The 16,986-nt window shown below is 40.1% G+C and overlaps 1 protein-coding gene across 1 annotated transcript in view; it reads left to right on the plus strand.

The window, feature by feature from the left end:
• cd2ap (CD2-associated protein) overlaps positions 1-16,986 on the plus strand; it is a 39,682-nt gene that overhangs the window by 22,334 nt on the left and 362 nt on the right. Inside the window, exons 9-18 of the mRNA XM_054762014.1 lie at positions 706-804; positions 2,803-2,856; positions 3,293-3,329; positions 3,530-3,589; positions 5,330-5,477; positions 5,602-5,702; positions 7,504-7,619; positions 8,068-8,151; positions 15,976-16,169; positions 16,306-16,369. Of these exons, the coding sequence (XP_054617989.1) occupies positions 706-804; positions 2,803-2,856; positions 3,293-3,329; positions 3,530-3,589; positions 5,330-5,477; positions 5,602-5,702; positions 7,504-7,619; positions 8,068-8,151; positions 15,976-16,169; positions 16,306-16,369 (957 nt within the window). The remainder of the gene's footprint in view (positions 1-705; positions 805-2,802; positions 2,857-3,292; positions 3,330-3,529; positions 3,590-5,329; positions 5,478-5,601; positions 5,703-7,503; positions 7,620-8,067; positions 8,152-15,975; positions 16,170-16,305; positions 16,370-16,986) is intronic.

Raw genomic sequence — 16,986 nt, forward strand, 5'->3', positions numbered from 1 at the left:
GTGACGAAGCGTATTAGTATGAAGTTTTTCTCGTTTTTGCTCATTTTTATTGTTACCAATATTTCTGCTTCCTTCTTGTACACTTCTACTACATTTTAATATTGTCTTTATTCTCGTATTTTGACTAATATCGTAATATAATTTTTTCCCCAACCTAATTTTCCTAAAATTGCAACTTTATTTTTTGTTTTGTCCTAAAAAAGAATGCACATTTTAGTCTTTAATTCAACTTTCTTTTTTTTCTTCCTCTTAATATTGACTGTATGTTCCTAATATTTAGATCCCATAATAAGGCTTAGTTTGGAAAGGTGCTGCCACCAAGTGGAGATATTTATGTTTTTCTGGAGTCCGTTCATTTCAAATTATGGTTGGTTTTATCTGCAGTGAGCCGTAATTTGATGGATAGGTTAGATTTATTTTGTACAAGTGTTCATATTGCTTTTCCCTCAATCATATAGGTATAAATATTTTTCGTAATGGCTTCTTGCAAGTTTTGTCGCGTATGTTTTCTAGTCAGAAGCTATCCACTCAAACCAAATTGACATCGTAATGTCGCTTCTCAGTGTAAATACATTTGGCCTGAGCTGAATGTGTAATTTTTTTTCCCCCCAGCATGAAACCAGGAAAAAACTGAAACCACTTTCACATTTCAGTGGCGGATCCAGCGGTCTCTCACAAAATCCTTTCTCCACTTGTCACTAATAGGACACAGGAGAGCCTGGGTGGTGGCGAGGGGAGATCGGCAGCAGAGAAGGCGTCTTTCCTGACAATTTTGTCGTCATGCTATCGGAGTCAGAGAAAGAGGTGAGATCACAACACGAGTTTCTTTTACGGAAAGTCATTATCTAACCGTGCTACAAGTACCAATTTAGCAACACACAAAACTTGCTTGACGATTGTTGATTCAGTACAACATCCAATTTAAAACATTGCATGTGGGGGGTATGACGTTGTATTAGGGCCACATTGGGGGAAAAAAAAATCAGCGATTTCGGAAATGAAGTCATACATTTATGAGAATAAAGTTGTTTATTCTCGTAAATAAAGTCGTAATGTTAAGTGTCATTGTGTCGTGCGTGTCAGAGGGAAAATGGAGCATAGCTCTTCAGAGACTTTCCTCTTACCCCGCCGCTCCACATGCCCAAGACCAACGGTCACATAAGCCCCCCTTTTCATAGCCGTCACAGGCAATGCCTGTAACATAAAGTTACAAGTTTTTTTTCTCGTAAATGTAAGACTTTATTCTCGTAATATTACGTGTTTTTCGCGAACATTTATGACTTTATTCTCGAGATCTCGGATAATTTTAGTACTCCGTAACAGGCATTGTCTGCTTTAAAAGGGGGGACTTATGACCTTTAGCCTTGGGCAAAGGTCAATTTACGACTTTTATTCTCGTGACTTTACGACTTGGCAAAGTCACTAAGTTGGCCACACTGATCCCCCCTGCTATGTCTCCTTATTCTACAACCAACTAATTATCTTTATGGATTAATCAAGTACTGGGTTAGGCCCTAGACGGAACCAAACACAGTTAGCGGTTTGGTCAGTAACATATCAAAAAAGATGCAAAAATATCCAGTTTTCCAAAGCTGATATTTCTGAGTATCTGGTTTGCCTGAAACACAAAGATAATTGGTTTGTTTTCATCAACGACTAAGGAAATGGAAAAAATATTCACATTGGAGAGGCTGAAATCAGGATATTTACATTTTGAAATCACAATACCAAAATAGCTGTCAGATAATAGATTACCGTATTTTCCGGACTATAAGTTGCGCCGGAGAATGAGAGTCACGTTAGCCAAAAAATACACAATGAAGAAGAAAAAAAACATAAGTTGCACTGGACTATGAATCACATTTTTTGGGGGGGAAATTTATTTTATGGAATCCGAGACCAATAACAGACATTTCATCTCGAAAGGCAAGTTATAATAATACCAATAAAATGGAGAACAACAGGCTAAATAAGTGGTAATAATATAGGTGGTATATTAATGTAACATACTAACAGTTATTCAGATAACTATAGCCTAAACAACATCACTAGTTTACTTGCCGCTTGTAATCTGCAGAATATGACATTTGTGTTCCGTCTTTCTCAGTGGTCTTTATAAGTTGATGTTTACAGTGTGTATTTTCAGTGGTACAAGAGTGATAGGAGTAGCTGATACCGGCACACAAGCCTAGAGCGCCCTCTCGGAGCTCTCGCAACAAATCGATCCGGAGTATAAGTCGCAGGACCAGCCAAAGATGGAAAAAAAGTGCAACTTTTAGTCTGCAACCTTTAGAAATGAAGGCCCAGGTGTGTAAGAGGTGTGCTAAGGGCAAAGGTTACAATGCCATCTACTCTACGGCGTTAAAACGACAAGCTCCATTCACTCCCATTATCTGTTTTTGAGCGAGAGCGAACAGACCGCTTCAATTCTATCTGTGGCGGTCGAAATGTATTCATGGCGGGCCACCACAAATAAATGACTGCACGGTGAACACTGATGTGTGCAACCCTGATGACCTACTACAAGAACCGCAAAATAGTCCTTATTTCATGTTTAATGTCTAACAATGAACCCACCATTAAAAACTCTGGTCTGTTCACATCACTGTAACCATGACTCTGGTTGTAGATTTTTTTTTTTAGTAGACCACCTGTTAATCAGCAAGATCTATGTCGGACTAAAGGGCTTATGAGCTTGCCAAAAAAAAAAAAAATCATCCATGTTTAAAAAGGATATTCCGTGCATTTAATTTGATTGGTATTTGGTATTACACTACATTGATTGCACGACTTCTGTTCCAGGCTCACATTGGGAGAGGGTCACGTAAATCCTCACTGAAGCAAGACTCCGAAGAGGTAAGCCATCCACCTTGTCCCCCATGAAATACAATAAAGCAATAAATAATAATAATGTCATATTATATGCGGAAAAATTTTCGTCACTCCAAAATGAGGCCTCGATCAGCCCTTTTTTGTGATGGTACAAAAACGTTAGAATACATACATGTTTGAGAAGAATGAATACACATCACTGGACAGTCAACATCAGTGTTTGATTCTTTGAATAGTAAACCTGCGGAACATGGTAGACCCGACACTAGAATGCTTGGGAAAAGGAGACAAAACATAATATAATCATCACCACCATGTTGTAATATAGCATCTTATTACGTCGACCTTACTTAGACAAAATCTAATGTGGCGTTGCAGCATTCATGGTAGGAGTCTCTCTCTCCTAGTCTCTTTTAAAAACACTCTTGCTTCCTTTTCACCCTTTTTTTTTTTTTTTCAGAAACCCAAGAAGCCTCCTCCACCATCAAAAACCATAGGTAAGGAAGCCATCACTTTATATTATAAGCCTCATGTTACAAAGTTAGTCATGCATTTTGTGTGAAAAGACACAAATATTTGGATTATTCCCCCTACTGGCTGGCCCTCACCTTGCACATTCATCCATCCCTACTTCATGATACAGGATACAGTGGAATGTCAAAGCAGGTACCCTTCTGATCTCATGGTTCTTTTGCAGCTCTCAAACCAGAGGTTCCCAGTGCGGACAAGAAGCCGCATCTCAGGCCTGAGGACAAAGGTACCCGTTTAACTCTCCGCACCACCTTGGGAGTTTTAACCTTCCACAATGTCTTTTCAATCTGTATTATCTGAGGTAAATGAAGATCTTTATGAAAAGCCCTCCGTTACAGTGACACCAATGACTAGACAGTAACTATGGCAGTAATTGGTGGTGGTGCAACGCTGTGAAGGTGTGCGCTGACGTCAGTGGGATTTTTAATTGGTAGTAGACAATGATTTGGTCTGCTACTGATTAATTTCACGCACTGACGATTAAATTAAAATAAAAACATTCAAGTTGTTCCTTGTTTTCTGAATAAATTAGGCTAATCTTTTGTCAAATTAAGTGTGTTAAGTTTTTCATATTAAAACAAAGACAGCCTGTATCAGAACAACACGATGGGTTAGGCCCACGCTGAAAAGAAAACTGTTAACTCATTCAATCCCAGCCATTTTTCAAAAGACAGCCCCTTCAGTACCGGCCATTTTGGACTATTTTGACAGCTCTTTCAAGCCACACGGAAGATTGTGTTCCATGGCTGTACAGTATACATGGAACCTACCAAAAGAAAGATTAGACTCGCGTCTTTCGTCGGAAAAAGTTTGTTTCTACCTTTTTCCGTTCTTTAGTAATCAGCAGGAGAACATAGGTACGTTTCAGGAAAATATCAGTTGCCGACTAGAAAAGGGAGAAAACCAGCTTTTTGTGAAAACATACATTTCAAGCATAACTTTCACTTAGACGCAATTTTTTTTTTTGCTTTTGTGACATCTCAAATACTGTACCACAACATAAACAACACAAAATAAGTTATTTTTTACATCAAAATAGCAATTTATTTACAAACATAACACCTATTTACAATTTTCACATTTGGAACGGAACTGTGGGTGCGCATGTGCGTGCGTATGTGTGTATGCGTAAAAATGTCCCTACAGTGGGTAACCTTCTGCGCTCCACACTCATCCACGCTCTCCTACTTCCTCTTGTGATTTTTTTTTCCTGGCCACGTGATCTCTGCCGAGCGCTTATCAAATGCACTTCTGCCACCTGGTGGCCGTTTGTAATGGCATTAAAATTGCTCTGAAGCCAAATATATTGGCTTCTGAAGCCAAATATATTGGCCAAATATATTGGCTTCATCACATCACATCCAAATATATTGGCTTCATCACATCCGTCAGCCTCTAGCACAAAAAAAAAAAAAAAATGACAAGATGAATAAATACGTTGTTGGGACCGGGCGTTCGGATTTATAAACACTGAAATCTATGTCTTTGGTATTGAATGAGTTAATAAATATATATATATATATATATATATATATATATATATAATATTAGGTAGGAGAAACCAATACAGAATGCATAGTCTATTATTTGTCCAATAAAACCTAGAGATATGTTTTGTCTTTTACAATTATAGAGTGTTTGTATAATCAGGAAATTCATTGAACAAAATGAGTAAAATGAATTGTCCTATTTTGTATGGAGTCGACTATTTAACCGCTACGTTGGCTACATTGGATTTTCTTCTTTTAATCAACAAAAATGTGAAGTCCATCAAAGGAGCCCCCGCATTGCTTCATTTTTTTTGCATGCGGCCCTCGGCGGTGAAAGTTTGGACACCCCTGCCGTAGAATCAATTGGTGGACACATCAAGCTGTCTAATTTTAGCCAACTGATACTTGGTATTTTATGGCCTTCCAGTCAGTTTCTCCACCATTAACGCCATCTTTCAATGTTTTCGCCACTGCAGTTGACAAGCCTCTGCCAGATCCAAAACCATCCAAGCCTGTGGCGCCACTCCCGCCCAAAAAGCCAGTGCCCCTTCCAGGCAAAGGCAAGCAGGCAAACCTCCCACCAAAGAGGCCGGACAAACCTCTCACTCCATCGCCAAATCAGAAGTGAGTCTTCTGTGGGGTCTCTTGGGTTTGCTTCCTATCAGGACCTGAGCCCTGCAATGTACAGCAGAACTCGTTGAAGCACTAACCTTCTGTGAAAGCATTCATCAATCATTCTTTATTTCAGACACAATGGTGAGGTGCCTTCATCTCGTCCAAAGCCAGACTTGGAGCTATCGCTTCCCCCAAAACCCAAATCCTCCGGGGACACAGGAGACAAAGACTCAAGTATGAATAATCTTATTTGCAACTGGACGGCATCTATTTAACAATCAAGGTTAAATAAAAGGAGTGTGAGTGCAAAATAAGGTAAACTGACCACAGTGAACATTTTCTCTCTCAAGGCCGCATAAAATGTGAGTTCACCAAATTGCATTGTTATATTAGCCCCTACCAGCTGAGACGTATGCTTCTTCAGGCTCCTCTCTATTTACAGTAGAAGAAGGGTTATTTAAGAGGCTGGTTCTGGTTTAGTGATTGTGACAGCGGCAGAAGTGCTAAAAAGTACACTCTGCTCAACAACTTCTAGTCTGACACATCGCCCTGATGCACGAAAATGCAATCGTTTCGACAATCACAGCCCATCTTTATTTGAACAAATAAAGCAGCTTAGTGCGATGCAGAGTCCTGTTACACAACAGCTGCCAAAGTCGCACATGTGAGTCATTATCTCCTCATCTTTTCAACCTATACAAATGGTACAGGTGATGTAAATTTAGTGGCATTTTCAAAAAGTTGCCTTTTAGTTATTGGAAGTAAGCCTTGATTACTATAGTTTTAATATCAGCATGTTCCGGATGTACAGTCATCCCTTCAAATTTTGCGGCTTCACTCTATCGCGGTTTTTCAAAAATACGTACATAATCAGTTTGGTGGTTGAATATGTAGTAAGAAAATATGTGTGTTTGACCGTATGTATTTTTGGCCTAAATTAAGCCTCCTCAAGGTTAATTTAATCTCTAGATATGTAGTATTCTACACTGGTCACTGGGTGTCAGTGTTACAATGGTTACTGCAGGAAGTACTTGGACGGAAACGGGAAGTAAAGGAACACGGAACTTTCCCAATTCTAACATGTGAGCGTATATGATGTCTTATTTTCTCTTCAGTTTGCTAAATTGGGTTGTAAGAGTGTAAAGGTGACTATAGGGGTGTTATATCATGTCCAAAGGGCTCTAATGTTAAACTGTATTTATGCCGTAAACTGTTTTTTTTTTTTATTTTTTTTTTTTAATGCTGTAACTTTGAAAACATTCCCCACAGGACTGAAATCTACTTGCAGTCTTAGATGGGAGGGGGTAGATGGCGTCATCTTATGAGTAGCATAATTAGGCCGTGGCGCATGTGCATGTGCATGGACCGTATTATCGGAACTCTAAGTCGCATCAGTCAAAAAAATGCGTCATGGAGGGGGGGGGACAGAAGTCATACTGGAGTATAAGTGGCATTTAGTGTTATTTGTGATGGAGCAAGCTTTTGCAAGTGTTGTGTAACATTAACATTAAATTTAGAAGAAGACGAAGCCGGAAGGATGGGGCGGTGTTTACGAGACTTAAGCTACAGAAGCTGAAATACGTCACATTTTTTAAGTATATGCATACAATAAACACGTTCCTGTTTAATAAATGTCGGAATGTTCTCAAAGAAGACACACCAAAACAAATGAATGTGTCCATGTGTATTTAGTCAGTGGCTGACGCAGCAGCTACAATCTCCAAGCTAGGCAGTGTCCTACTTAAACACTTGTCTAAAATACCACATTTCTCAATCCCCACAGGTGTCATATAGTCGCACATTACTTACAGACACCGTCTCCAAGGCAGAAGTGTATTAGAAAGTAAGCATCCAGTATGCGCTAGCATTCAATTTATGCCTTACGGCCTCACAATCTCAACTCAATGAATGGTTGCGGCCACTATTGCTATAAATTAAACTATGGGTAGGAAAAAAAAGGAAGTTGGTCGACATAACTTAAACTGTTCCCGCTGTAAGCATAATTATCTATTTTTTTGTCTTTCTTTCTCAACAGATCTAATGAGTTTTGATGAGGTGTCATCGAGCTCGGAAAAGCTCTCTCACCCCACCGTTAACAGACCAAAGATTACCGGCCGGAGGTTACCTGCCCAATTTGGCGGAGGACAGTCGGTGAGCGTCTTCAAGTACTTTGTGTGTGTCATTGATAACAACATTGTCAGAGTTCGTTCTACAGTTGTATTTCATTGTGGTGAAATCAGTTGTTTCTGATTTTACACAGTTGAAAGATTTATCGGCCCTTGACATGTTTAAAAAAAATCTATTTAATCCAGCCATTCAATGACTTCCACTTTTTGTAGACACCCACTTAATGGTAGCCATCTTTCAGGCAGTGGACACCTGCTGCCTCCCCTCTCTCCAATCATCTTGCATTCAGAGCACATGCTTGTGTCTAGACTACATTTGTCAGCTGTTAAGTTTTAGACTGTCCATCGTCTTGGGCAATCTTTTATCACTTTGTCGTTTGACGTTTCAATTGCGTCTGCTGCCAATTTGGACGTAAGCTCCCACTGATTAAACAGAGAAAGGGAAATATAATAAAATAAATCTTCCTCTACAGCCCAACAAGGATGTTGTTGTGGAGAAATCCTTTAAGATGGACGAGGAAGACTCCGCCAAACTAAAGCCTGCAGAATCCAGGAAGGTAATATTGATCACAACCTCTGCTTTAATGACTACAATACTTTTTTTTTTTTTATCAAGAAATAGTCCTGAAAATAGTCTTATCTCGCCAAAGCCCTAATTTAACTGGTGGAAACTAGGAAATTGTATTTTATTTCCTCTCACTGAGGCTATGTCCACATGATAACAGTGTTCCAAAACGCACATTTCCCCCCTCTGGTGTTCTTTTGAACACATCTATCCTAATCCACATAAAAACACTGGATGTCATGCGCATTTTGGTCGATCAGAATTCTGGAAAATCAACCACAGCTGACTTGGTGGCGCAATATCACACATCTCTTCATCTAAATACAGTACAGGTGTTCCTAGGATTACGGACGAGTTCCGTCCCTAGACTGTGTAAGTCGGATCATATACCTAAATTATATTATACCTACATTAACACCGAAGTCACTCACAGTGTACAGAGTACATGACATGCATATAAAATAGTCATAAAAACTTTAAATACAACAATGAAATGAAATAGTAAAAAAAAAAACAATTTCTTCCCCTTTTAATCCCTATGGTTGTTTGCACACTGGGAGGGGTGTTGCAAGGAGTGAGACAGGCTTATTGGAAGCAGGAAGGACTATGCTGCTTACGCTGTTATCACTGTTCATTTCATACAAGCACAGCCTTTCACATTTTCAACGATACCATCTTTATCCCACATGATGGTCACCGGGTTTCAGCAGCTTGGCCAGGGCCCACAGCAGATGTTTTCTCCAGTAACAGGGTTTCCCCGAGGATTTTTTAGAAGCTGTGGGGTTTGGCTGCATGGGAGGGCGGACTGCCGCCGCTGTGTCGAGCTGCTGCTTCGTCTGTGATTTTTTAAAATTTTTTTATGACAAGTCATAAAGAATTGGTATTTATTTATTAACTTATAAAATACACTTATAAAAATACTAGGAGGTGAAGCAAATATTCTTTGGTGAAGTACTCAACATCAGCTGTGCGCTACAGTACCTGTTGGAGACCACTGTGATAGCGTCACTGTCTAAAGCTGTCCACACTACGTGTTTCTGTTGCACAACTTTGACACACAACCAATGTTATGTAGACAAGCCATACGTTTTATAATGATAACAAGAGAGCAAGATTAAGTGACACTTTAAAAAAGTAAGTTGTGATGATGATCGATGATTTATCCCATGAACGTAAAAGCCAATTGTAGCTCCGAGCTAGCTAGATGCCGCCAGCCACGTATATTATGTGTAAACAAAAATGCCAGAAAGTGGAATGAGATTGAAACGTGACCAATCACACACATTGGCGTAGATCGGCTTCGCATGTGACAAGCTGTCATCAGTTGACTTTTTTTTTTTTTATTGTTCATTCTACGGATAATAAAAAAATAAAGTGCAAGTCAACACAAGATGTGTCGCGTGTCCGGTCACATGCGCAAGTGCCAGCAAGGCAGACAAGTGATTCTGGTGCTTGCTTATCAAAATAATGCGCAGTGAAACATTTTGGATATTTTAAATTGTTTTCAAACTAATTGTGGTAATATGTGTGCAAATAATAAGCTATATATGTATCTGTATAGTGTGTGTATATATATCAATTCATACAATATATTACTTAAAATTGTTTCTAAGTTTAAAAACACCCCTCATTTTCAAGGTCTGGCGACTTTTATTTTGTAGTGGCGCACCGCCACGATCAATGTCTAATTTTTCCACTTTTACTTTCACTTTCACTTTTAAGAGTCTGCCTCACTGAAGTTGCCTTTCCTCTCCGTGTAGTGATGCGACTGTGTGACGTGACTCATTTTGTGTAGTATTAACTTAGTGCGTACCGAACTACCAAACAGCAAAACTCGCAACACCCCCAAACTGAGGACCATCTCTTGTGAGATATTACAATTTGGAAAGCTCCACTGTAGTTTTCCAAAAGCGCCATTTAAGACAAAAGCCTACAGAAGAAACACAGAGAACACAGAGGTAAATGTGTTAATAATATCGTGATTCGTACGTACGGCCAAAGCATGAGGTCACCTTCATGCACTCTCTAGTTCCTCTTTCGTGACATTTGTCACGATTGCACAACTTCTATCCTGTCAAAGTCCTCATCGTCCTGGTGGAAACTCTCAGATGAGTTGTTGCCAGACTCTTTTCATGCTTTGTTGTCACCACCCCCGACCCGCACCTTCAGTGTCGACCAGTTCACTTTGCAGTTATTTCCTGACTTTGAAGTGACCGTCATGTACTGTGAAGTGCCCCTTTCATTGACATTCGTCACACTTGCACAACTCCTGAAATGGATGCATCTTCTGGTGACAGATGCTCCCTAAAGGTGATAAAAGGATGGAAGCAGCTGTAGTTTCTTCCATCCATGGCCCACTGGGCTGGTGTCAGGTCTAGTTTGGTTAGCCTGTTTTGTCAACTTCTGTCAGTGTAGTTGGAAAAAGGCTGTCATGGGAGTGAGCTGTGTTGCAATAGTTAGAACAGGGGTGTCCAAAGTGAAGCCCGCGGCACATTCTAAAAATATAATTAAACAAAACAAATAAACTCAGCAAAAATGGAAACATTTGCAGTAATTTTACAAGAATAAAGTCAAAATATTAATATAATATTAACACTTAATATTAAAAATATTAAGTGTCGTGGTTTTATGAGAATAACATTGAGAAACAAAACAATGAATAAAGTTGTAATTCTTAGAAAATAAGGTTGCAGAAAACATTACAAGTGTCAAAATATTATATTAAATAAAATAAACATAATAAACAAAAGACAAAAAAAAACAATGAAAATAAAGTTGACTCTCTTTTAACAAAAAAATGCAATTAAATAAAAATCACAGTCATAACAAAAAACAATAATAAATAGACCCTGTCTCTGTTAAGAAAAAACACTCTCTCCATTAAAAAGCACACACAGCAATAAATAAAATGGAGTATCAAGTCTCTGTAAACAAAATTGCACTTTAATAAATAATGAACATTGGGTATTATTCCTTAACAGGAAGGCGTAACTTATAGTGTGCACCATTTTGTGCTGTTTTCCTTTGCTGACCAAACGCCTCAATAAGCATGGACTGTCGGGACGAAGGCTCTGCTGCACCTCCAGCGGTATTTATATATTTTTTTCCCCAGTTGGGAAAATTGGACAGGGTGGTTGTGTTTGAGGTGTGCAAGTTGGTCGTATTGCCCTTCTTTCTCATCGCTACTTTCGAACAAATGCGACATATTGGTTCGTCTGTGTTCATTTTGTTTAAAACCGAAATATTCCCACAGGGCTGTGGCGTTCACCTTAGAAACCATCGCTTTTGTGCCTTCATTCATGTCAGCGTTTGCTTGCTAACTTGCTGCTGGCAATCTGTTGTATCCATCCATTAGCAGCCCCGCCTCCACGTACTGGGGGCTGAATGTCTGAGAGGAGAGTTCACTCTCCCCGTTCATTCCACTGTCCGACCAACGTGCACAGACAGATGCAGAGTGAACCCTCTTGTCATCCAGCCTGTGTGGTAGAGAGACGAGGAAAACAAACACATGCATGCACATGCCAGTTTATCGAGGCCGGCAAAATGATCGACTTTGTTTTTGTTTTTTTTTTAATCGACTTATCGATTATCGTGACAGGCATAGTCATAATCCCAACTGTTCATCTGCTTTTAGTCACACTTGAACTGACGTTCCCTTTGGTAACTTCAGTCTAAACACAGCATCGCCAGTCACCTTGCATAACACACATTTCAAATTTGGGACGCAATTTACTCAGCATGGACAATGGTAGTGTTGGGTGGGTTATACACAAAACCAAACCCTCAAGTCTGCCTTTTCCCAACAAGATTGGATTGGGAAGAAGAGTTTATTACACACACACACAAAATCAATGCTTTTAAGGCTTCATTTTTGGCACTGAAAATTGAAAAGCAACACTTTTGTTAAGCTGGTCTTTTGAGCTTTGGCTAACCGACACATAGTGATAAGTGATTGCATGATGTTGAGCCTGCAGCCATACTTGCAACCACAGCGACAAGTCCCAATTAATACAAACGGCTTCCTCTAACAATTAGGTGCATACAATTTGATGCATCACAATTAGAATTGTATAAGCCGGTAAGCCTCTTATGCCCAGCCTTTTACAATTCACTCCAATTACACCAATACTACGCTAGGCTGTGAAACCAGATCATGATGTAGATGCAAGTGTTGGTGTAATTGCTATTTTGCTATATATCAGTGGTCCACAACCTTTTTGGACCCACGGCCCTGCTCATGTTCCCACAAATCTCCGCAGACCTGGTGGGTGGCGGTGGGGGTCGTATAGCGATGTAATTGATCTCATTTAGTATGTATTGTGTAAAACTAAGACAGGCACAACATCAAATTAAAAGCACAAAGTCAATACAGGGCCACCATCCACCACTGTAAGCTTGGAGTTTGTTTTTCAGAGAGAAGATTATAGCGCCGCTGCTTGATGTGTGTGGTAGCAGGCAGTGTACTAGCATGAATGAACTTGAAGCTGTGCACTCAACAAATATACACATTAGCACTCAATAGCGTCATCAAACTTTACCTTCATGCGTTCCCACAGCTAAAAATACAGTATAGTTGACAATCTGTGCAGAGTGGGAGAAGGCTCGCGCACGTACAATGGTGCGTTCAAGGACTGCCAAAGTGGGACACTCGCAACAAACAACATAAACATGCCAAAACTTCAAACTATATAATTTTTTGAATAAAATAATGGTCCATATTTCCAAAATTGATATGCATTTACTTAAAATTGTATTTAGTTATTTACAAAAGTATTTTTGTGTGTGTGTGTGTGTTTTTATTTTTTTTTAATCATTGTGCCGGAAAGGTTTCCTCAGCCCAGTTCGGCCCCGCCCACAGACCGGTACTGGGCCCCGGGCCTGGTGGTTGGGGACCCCTGCTATATATTTCTAGTATTGTTTGTCACAAGAGACTTAAGAATTCCACCCTCGGGCGTTAAGCCTACTGAGCTGGCATGTTAATAGTAAGATGCTATCTCTTCCAGATTGGTCATGGTCAACCATAACTAATTGCACTTGCTTATTTAGTTGGGGGGTCCACACCACCTGACTGTTAGAGCAGAAGCCTCTATATGGAGTAAATGTAACCCTATACAATATGTCATTGTTTTCCTTTGCATGAACATGTGAATCATCATTTGTCATGACTGCATGCTGTATTGATCGCACTTGTCCCCTGTGGAGAAAGCGTCACAACATATTTTCACGTCTCATGGTGGCATTGTACTGTACGTTATCTTTGTTTCAGCTTTTATATGAAGGATTTTTGTGGCTCCGACGGCCTCAACATCACCTATCAACTCCAGTGCAACCTCCAAGCACATGCTCTGCCTCACATGCAATACTTTTACCAGTACGCTTCATTACTGTGTAGTAGCGTTGGGCGGTGTTTGCATATTATCAAATACCATGTAAGTGGCGCCTCATGTAAAACGTGTGTGCATATCTAAGGCGAAGGACAACATCAGTAAAACTTTGAAGTTAATATCGGTTCACTGCTGGGACTGCTTTTGTTTGTGTGCGTGCACTATGGGCATGTGCGTGTGCATGAGACAACCATTAAGAGTGGTCCTCTTATTTGGCCCGAACGACAGTTTTTCAATCATTTTTTTTTTTTTTTTTTTTTTTACTATTTTAACATGCTTTTTTGGTTGTTTTTGGGGGGGGGGGGGGGGGGGGGGGTCTTTAACGTTAATTGGTCTTTTAAAATTTTTTGACATGCATGAATAGAAACTAACTAAGTCATTTACTAATATAAAGCTGCAACAATTGATTAATGGATTATTCAATTAATCAACTATTTTGATATTTGATTAATCTTTTTTTTTATTTCAAAATTCTCTGATTTCAACCTCTCAAATGTGAATATTTTTTTATTTCTTAGTATCCATGAATGCAGACCTATTATCTTTTGTATTTTAGGCAAAACAAAATATTCACACACATCCGCTTTGACTTTGGAAAAAAATGTTTTGCCTCTTTTGTGATACACAAAAAAATGAATGAGAATCAGACGAAAAAAAAATTTGAATAAGAAATTTATTGCGAACAGCCGTTCATGGGAAATGAGCTGTTCATCACCTGATCTGCGGTTTAAGACCATACGTCAAAACAATCAAACACCCCTCAAATAGAACTCAAAATGCTCAAGAAAGGACTCGAGTAGCTGCACCATTCTTGTTAATTACCTCAAAAATGGGTTTGGGCATGCTTGATGCCAGTGTTTCCAGGAGGCCAGTTGGAATGTTGCTCAAGGTGTTCAAGATGGCTTCACGGAGGGCATCCATTGTCTGGAACTGAGCAATTGGGAACACACAGGATGGTCCAGAAGAGTGAGGTTATTCCTCTGGAAGAAGTCCTTTGTTCGGCGGGCATTGTGAACTGCAGCGTTGTACTGTTGAAAAAGCCAGTCATGACCACACAGACGAGGGCCCTCAACATGAGGGATGGCCACTGCAACATCTCCACATAGCCAGCTGCCGTTTGACGCCCCTGCACAACCTTCAGCTCCATTGTTCCATTGAAGGAAAAAGCAGCCCAGATAATGAAGACACCCTCTCCACTGAGCCGTGTGGAAAACATCTCAGGTGGGTTCTCCTTGTCAAGCTAGTAACGTTGGAAGCCATCAGGACCGTCAAGGTTACATTTTTTCTCATCAGAGAATAAAACTTTTTTCCTCCTTTCAAAGTCCCATGTTTGTTTCTCTGGTGCAAATTCCAAACGGGCAATTTTGTGGCAATGAAGGAGATGATTTCTCAAGACATTTTTTCTTCTTAAAACCTTTCTCTCTTAGTTGGCGTCTGATTGTTATTGGACTGCGCTCGGCAGCAGTAACCACCTTCATTTCATCGAGGATGGTCCCATGTCTTGACAGACAGCCAATTGGATGCTTCGGCTCAGGGCCGGTGACATTTTTTTGGGGTCTACCACTTGACTTTTTTTGTTCCATAACTCTCAGGATGTTTGAAGACGTCTTACTGCGTCCAGCCTCAGCAGCAGTGCCGCGCAGCGAGAAGCCTTGCTTGCGCAGCTCAACAATCTGACCGCGTTCAAAAAGCTTTCTTGCCTTTGTTATCAAAAGATCATGAAAGTGTGATTACCTGACAGAAAATGACATTGTATGCACATTTTTGCTGAGATTTTGGCTTTTAAAGGCTGTGGTGTTCAACTTTTGATCAGCTATTGAACAGCCTATTTCACTTTAATGCTTGTTTGCAACAAATTGCTTACTCAGAAATATTTGTCTCACTCCCAGTTCTTCTTTTTGCATTTTGAAGCTGTGCCTAGAACCACCTTAAGATCCAACAGTGCAAAATGTAAAGACTTGAAATTTTTCAACTGGTCTTAAAATTTTGATGCATATGTTGTGGACCAAACTACTGTAGGGTTCATATTGATTTGGCTCGTATAGGGCCTAACCGACGACTCGATTAACTTCAGATTAATTGCTTCAGATTAATTGACTAAGCAAATCGTTAGTTGCAGCCCTAATACTGGCAAATCTTAATTTTTCAATTTTTATAGTTAATTCCAGTAGTTCAACTCAAAAAGTGAATCTTTTACATTCTGTCAAATATTTCAAGAATGTATTTTTTTCTTTTTATAATTGTAGTTCACAGCAAAAAAACCAAAAACAAATTATGAATGAAGAACTAAGAACTTCCTGTGCGTTTAATTGGTCATTGTCTGAATTGAACCACTGAAATCAAATACATGTTGCACAATATTCAAATTTAAGGTTTTCAAATGTGGTTGTCTGTTAGTGTCTCTTATACAAACCCCCCACTTTTCTCCTCAGTCTTCCGCACACCTGTCCCCTTCGCCGTCATTCCACAAGCTCAGCGTTGACTCCAAACCCGGCCCAGGAGCCTTGACCTTAAGTTCAGACAGCGGTGCTCCGGCAAGAGAGGATCCAAAATCCCAGATGGAAGATCTTCGGAGTCAGATGAAGGACCTGCTGTTGTCGGTGGAGCTGTTCAAGGCTCAGCAAATGTAACAAAATACACAATTTCATAACATAGAACGCTTTCTACGTGAAAAGTATTTTTTTTTTTTGTTAATCTGAAGACTACAGGAAATCTTTTCCGTGTATGGACATTTACTCGTGAATGTTTGTGCATGTTTCTAGGAAAGAGATCGCAGAGCTGCGTGGAGAGCTGGATGAGGAAAAGCTAAAGCGTCTGGCTCTGCAGGTAGTGTTGATCCCCCATATCACATGGCGGGCTGTTTCCATGCGTCCCTTCAGAATGTAAATGTCTATTTTGTGCAAACATACTATGAGGGCCGCACGGTGGCCTAGTGGTTAGCATGCTGGCCAAACAGTCGGAAGATCTGGGGGCGAATCTCCGTTGGGCATATCTGTTATGGCGCTTGCATGTTCTCCGGGTACTCAGGTTTCCTCCCACATTCCATGTTAGGTTAATTGGCGACTCTAAATTGTCCATAGGTATGAATGTGATTGTGAATGATTGTTTGTCTATATGTGCCCTGCAATTGGCTGGCGACCAGTCCAGGGTATACCCCGCCTCTCGCCTGAAGTAGCTGGGATAGGCTCCAGCATACCTGCGGCCCTAATGAGGATAAGCGGCATAGGAGATGGATGGATGGATACTGTATGGATTTTGCTTCTGCTTTTATGTTATCTCCCATGTGTATATATATAATGTAATGTTGTGGCAATAGCCCAATTAGCCATTTTTGTCCCCTCCCTGGGGTCATGTGACTCGTGTCACAAGGTGTTAGGTGTGACTGGGGGAGCAGGTGTGTTAAATTTGGAATTATCTCTTGTACAGATTACTTGAAGTTCAGC

The sequence above is a fragment of the Dunckerocampus dactyliophorus genome, chromosome 19 (genome assembly GCF_027744805.1).
Source record: "Dunckerocampus dactyliophorus isolate RoL2022-P2 chromosome 19, RoL_Ddac_1.1, whole genome shotgun sequence".
In the NCBI taxonomy this organism is placed as follows: domain Eukaryota; kingdom Metazoa; phylum Chordata; class Actinopteri; order Syngnathiformes; family Syngnathidae; genus Dunckerocampus; species Dunckerocampus dactyliophorus.